The sequence below is a fragment of the Cherax quadricarinatus genome, chromosome 56, assembly GCF_038502225.1.
Source record: "Cherax quadricarinatus isolate ZL_2023a chromosome 56, ASM3850222v1, whole genome shotgun sequence".
NCBI classification, from domain to species: domain Eukaryota; kingdom Metazoa; phylum Arthropoda; class Malacostraca; order Decapoda; family Parastacidae; genus Cherax; species Cherax quadricarinatus.
In genome coordinates, this window is record NC_091347.1 from 23,887,775 (window position 1) to 23,893,774 (window position 6,000).

The 6,000-nt window shown below is 41.2% G+C and overlaps 1 protein-coding gene across 5 annotated transcripts in view; it reads left to right on the forward strand.

Moving 5' to 3' along the window:
* The window catches only part of LOC128700680 (ELAV-like protein 4), a 148,740-nt gene extending 147,209 nt beyond the window's left edge, over nt 1-1,531 (forward strand). For all 5 annotated transcript variants that reach the window (XM_070097222.1, XM_053793982.2, XM_070097224.1 and 2 more), the window contains 2 exons: nt 875-1,028; nt 1,173-1,531. In XM_070097222.1, the coding sequence (XP_069953323.1) occupies nt 875-1,028; nt 1,173-1,516 (498 nt within the window). In that variant the 3' untranslated portion in view covers nt 1,517-1,531. The remainder of the gene's footprint in view (nt 1-874; nt 1,029-1,172) is intronic.
* The last annotated feature ends 4,469 nt before the right edge of the window (nt 1,532-6,000 follow it).

Here is a 6,000-nt window from a genome sequence, read left to right on the forward strand (position 1 = left end):
CCAAGCAAACTGAATGTCCATTTTGAGTCTTGCCACAGCCATCTGGTGGACAAAAAGCTTGGATTTTTTCAAGCGAAAAGAAGTTTCTCTGAAGGCCAGTCGTATCGATTCCACTGGTCACTTCGCTTGTCAGAATGGAGCAGCGTTGGAGACTTCATACAGAATTGCTCTAAAAATCGTGCAGACCAAGAGGCCTCATACCATTGGCGAAGACCTGATTAAGCCTTGCATTCTGGAAGCAACGAAGGTTGTTCTTGGAGAACAGCAGGCAAACAAGTTGAGGGCAATTTCCCTTTCGAATGATAGTCAAAAGTCATATCTCGGTGAGGTTCACCATTTCAAAATTTATTATAGGGGCCACGGTAATACCCTGAAGAATCTCGGGGGATCATAGGACGAAAAAGGTTAAGAACCACTGACATAGCGTTATCATTGCCATGAGCTAAATATTTGTGCCATTCGTATTAATTAGCCACAGTGGATTTAGCTCATTTTGAAATCTAACAAAACAAAATATATTTATAGTATTGAGGCTAGAATGCTTGTCATTGTGTGAGGATCGTCGGTTCAAGTTTATTCAGTGATAAGTGTTCAGTCCGGAGATGTAAAGCTCTAGAAAAAATGTTGAATTTGCGTAGCATGTTTAATCTCAGCATATTTGATGCGATGAAAACTCTTAGTGTGTTAGAACTGCATGTATAGCATGAGAGGTTATGAATACTTAGTGTTGAGTACTTAAAGAGTTCAGTGATGATGGTTGTAATATGACAAGTGTTGTGATAGTGCTTATTAGCGTGTGACAGGTTACGAAGACTTGGTATGTGACAACAGTTTAATCTAGCATTCACAAGACATGATGGGTGTACTGTGACAGGTGTCGTACGCGAGGCCGAGCAGTGAAGCCATCAAGGGAGCCAACTTGTACGTGTCTGGCCTGCCTAAGTCAATGACGCAGCAGGACCTGGAGGGTATGTTCCGCGCGTATGGCTCTATCATCACCTCACGCATTCTCTGCGACAATATCACAGGTGAGCACCTGCACAAACTTTCCCTGTTTTTCAGTGAATTGTGAACACACTTTCTTACACCTGGCGTATTGAAGATAAATCTTTTTATATTATTCGTTTGTGCTAGTGTATTATTTTTGGAAGACGTTCTCTCTTGTCCTCCAGGATTGTCAAAGGGCGTGGGCTTTATCCGGTTTGACCAGCGTATTGAGGCGGAGCGAGCTATCCAAAAATTGAATGGTACTATCCCAGAAGGCGCAGCTGAGCCCATCACTGTCAAATTTGCTAATAACCCCTCAAATAACAACAAAGCGGTGCCGCCCCTGGCCGCGTACCTGTCCCCTCTGACACGTCGCTATGGAGGACCCATCCACCATCCAGCAGGCCGCTTCCGCTACATTCCCCTCTCTCCTCTCACCAGGTGGGTCTGTCTGGCTGGAGACCTGCGCACCCCCCTCGCTCACACCCTCCCCCTACCCTTTCACATGCCCCCCTTTCTCGACAAATGATCACATTGCTCTTTTTCTCCACAGTACATCACATGCATCCCCTCCCCCCTCTGAATATTGCCACTCCTTCACAGCTGTTGATAGCTCACATGCTCCCTCTATGTGCCGCTGCAACATTAGTAGTCTCTTCTCCCCAGCTAAACAATCAACTTTCGTGGGCTAGACATTGATAAGACATTTTAGCTTACCTGGTTAACAAGAACCATAGGATGGTGGTGATTTCCACCGCGACCACCACCACCATTACTACAACGGTCATCTTCACCACAACCCTCATTTTACGAAGCTCCATCACCATCATCATACCGTCACAACCACCACTACCTCCACAATTGCAGTGACCACTATCGCAATTACCGGTACAGTCACTATAACAAGGACCACTAATACTGTCCCCACGTTCACCGCCACGGCATAACCATAACCGAAACATGAACACCACAACCTCCACGTCACTATCACAACCGCCACGTTAATTAACACTACATAACAATTCTCTTTAATGAATACACAGCCCAACAGTGTTGCCTTTATCCTCTTCCCATTCTTGACCTTATCCTGCTACTAGTTACACTGCATTCATGAGACGCAAAGTAATCATTTTGACCCATTTTATCATCAGTAACAGGGTTTGTTGCGATATCTTCGTATGTTTTTTTCTGAAATTATTGTAGTCAACAGTACTATTTCGAAAGTTTCGTGTTTGGAAAATAATGTATTACAAGATTTTTCATGACAAGAAAGAGTAGTTAATGTTAATCAGCGCGTAGATATATGAACGTTTAAGCCGTTTTAAAGAGCAGGTGGAAGAGGTAGTGTAATAACCGGTGGGACAGTAGTGACTTAACCTGAGTAACATCCGCCATATACTTGTATTTAGTAAGTAGGCTAATAAAACTATTTACGATACTGAATACTTCTCGGGGCTTTGAATCAGTTATTTTCATAAAATTAGCATTTGGTGTCCAGAAGTTTGTCGGTATCATATACGTTTACATCCCAATTGCATGGCGATGGCCTGGCCTCACGTTCATTTAGTTCATAATTCCTATCATGGTAAATGCCTGGAAATTACTGGTACTCAGATAGTTAAGCAGTTGATATAGAGCTTGATTAATAATTCACCGAAAGATTATTGTTGGGATATTAGTAAAACTCTAGGGGTTACAATCGTAACATTTTAATACCTTTTCCACGATTGTCAAAGCTGGTTCTAGAATTATTTGTTTATTGTAGTAACAAAATTATGCCCTAATTATAGTGCTAGGTTACAAAGATTGATTGGCTCGTTCTCCATTCTTAATATCTGCCCTCGGTGTTGGGTATTGGGAATCATTCCATAGTGTGTGTATCATTCCTGGTCATTGCATCGATCATTCTTAGAACCGATGTGCGAGATTTTATTTAAGATTATTTAGTTATCATTCCTCAGTCAGAGGGTGTATCATAATAAGGTTACTGATTGATTCACTTCCCCAGGGACAGCGAGCTGATCATCTGAAGGCCAGTGGGTGGAGCATTCTCTCAGGGGCCAATAGGTGGATCATTCTCTCAGGGGCCAGTGACTGGATCATTCTCTCAGGGGCCAATGACTGGATCATTCTCTCAGCGGCCAGTGGGTGGGTCATTCTCTCAGGGACATTGATAGATCATTCCCTCAGGGACAGTGATTACCTTTGAGCCAGAGGATTGATAGTTCCTTCAGGAATGTGCGAACTTTATCAGGTAGAATATAATAGCTGATGTTTTTGGATGGCTTCCGTACCTCCCCTGGGGATGAAAAAGTTACATGTGCAGCAGTTTCGTCTCTTTATTGTGGAGATTTTTCGCCTACCAGTGGCCTGATGAGTTCATTACAAAGAATAATACTGGAAGTAGTAGAAGACATGAAACATTTTGACGTGATCAGCCCCTCATACTTATCTTTTGGGTATAGTGGAAGACATGAAGTAGTACAGTAGTTTGAGATAATCAGTCCTTCATCCAGGCTGAGGGACTGGTCACCTCAAACCACTACTTAACGTCTTCCTCCGTCTTCAACAGATTCTTCAAGGCTGATTACCTCAAACTACTTCGTCTTCCACCGTCTCCAGTATTATTTACATTTTCTCTAATTTACACCTTGCCCTTCCGGAGAGTTCGTTTCCCTTCATTATTCTTTAGACTTTTCAATCCTTCCATTGCTCCTCAGAATTAGTAATCTTTTCTAAACATACTATTAATCTTTTCATTGCCCCTTTAACAAAATAATCCTCTCTGCTCTTCCGAATCATTTAATAATTTTTATAAATCCCTGCCATTTTCCTCAGAAATTTTGGCTTTATTCGCAGTCATTATAATTGACATACCCAAAAGATAAACCTTAATCTCATTATCGTTAAAAGATTATTCCTAATCACCGCTCAGCTGGTGACAGCTCCTAATCGCCCAGATATAACGATGCCCGCCTTTCATGACTTCCATTATGATTTTCCTTGCTCCTCCTGAATTAGGTAAGTCTCTGATTGTCTTTAATATTCTCTTCAATATTCTCTTCCTCGTTCACCCCCAAAATGTACCAATACTGGGGAGGGGGAGGACCTCCTCATCAGGAAAGAAAAATTTCCGCTGACCACGAGTCTTGGTCAAATGATTCGCTTAGTGGAGAGAGGAAGCTTTGCCATGGGACAGAGTCCTACCGTTGGCATACTAATCAGTTATGCAAAAAATTTACGTAAATCACGGAAGATTATTTCACAAAATAAAGCTGATCGAAATTTGTCTTAGGTAAACACGGTTTTCCCTTGCTTCTGAGTAACATTATCTCGAATCATTCTCTTCGTAATCCTAAAGGTGAGCAGAGTTTTCTGATCTTTCGAAAGGCATCACAATATCCCCACCTCTTATTTATGGTTACCTATGAATTTTCCAGCATAGCAAGATAAAATAACATGCTCATTATTTCGAAGATCTAATCGGGACCCCATCTAGGCCAGATTAGTCACTTCTCGCTTCACTAGTAAATAGTCAGTCTTTACCTCGAAGACATTTTTTTTTTAATTGTCGATAGAGAACATCCTGTATATTTCCTTGAATAAGGCTGGTGGCATCGCGTCCTTTCTCTTCCTCAGGTGCTTGGCATTTTCTTGCTTAGGAGAGGCGATGCCCCATTCGCTTCTGGGATTTTTTTTCATTTAGCAAAATTACATACATCAGTGTGCTGCTACCCTATTCTGTATGACTGTTATACAGCGGAAACAGAAGTTAAGTATGTTTCCCTGCCATATTCCATTACACAGGATGGGGCTCATAAAGTGTTGAAATCTGTTAGTCTGAGCTGGAAGACTCAGTAGGGCAATGTGAATATCGTCAAGCATTTCATTAAGCGTTCATCAGCTACGGTAGCTTCATAGGTTTCGTTCCAGCATAGCTGGAGTTAGTATCACTTGGGAATTGCAGTATTTCAGGATAGCCTATCCCATGCACAACAAATGTAGAATTTATTATGAAGATATCTAGCTCTACCTCAGTGAGGGGGGAAAGGAGAAATTACCGTATGGAAGGGAAGCAGAGGATGGGGGAAAGAGGAATTTGGATGTCATAATTTATCTATCTACCAGTAAACAGAGGAAAGACGGGGGAGTGAAAGAAAAATTTGGATGACTTATCTAACTACATATTTACATTTGTAGATATATAATGGCACTGGCTTCACGATATTTTTTTCTTATTTTTTTATAATTTAAAAGAGTGCATCATAGCAGTGGGCTCGCCTATATTATAATTACATACCGTACATGCATCGAGTATTTGAGTGCATATAATTACACACATTCGTGTCATCACATCCATAATGCACACCGTAAAACTTGCACATAGGTAGTGGTATGACTGAATAGATATTTCTAATATGCTTGGATATGGCAATATGTCATGCCCGAACATATCTTAAAAGGATGGGCTGGGTGAGGGACTAAGGGTGTGGCAGGAGCTCTTTGCCCCGTCAAAAAGCTGGTGGTCCTCTTTTTTCATCTTTTCCACAACGTATAACGAGGCCATTTCTGATTAGACCTGGAGGGAGGGAAGGAACAGTAGTTGGCATTGCCTCCTCTTTACTACTCTAGGGTTAGCCTCTCTGTTTACTCATTGGTCGCTTCCATTCAACTTTTTTTTTATACTCTACATTGATGGCTGTCGGGTTAATTTGGAACATTTCCTATCTTGTCCTCAACATGATACTTCAGTATTTTCCTAGATAATTTGGCATCGTTAATTATTATTGTCAATGAGTTAAAAATATAAATCTGAGGCGATATTAATTCGTGATAGATGGCTATTCTCTCCCTCTTTCCTGGAATTTTCCCCATAGCTGTTCAGTAAGCTTGTAGCTTTCACGTTAAATGAGCTATAACTGTCTTCTTGGCTTAAAAGTTCAATATTTGCTTGATTTTTGTCTTCAGTTAATCCCTGAAGATTATTCATCATCATCATCAGTCATTCCACAT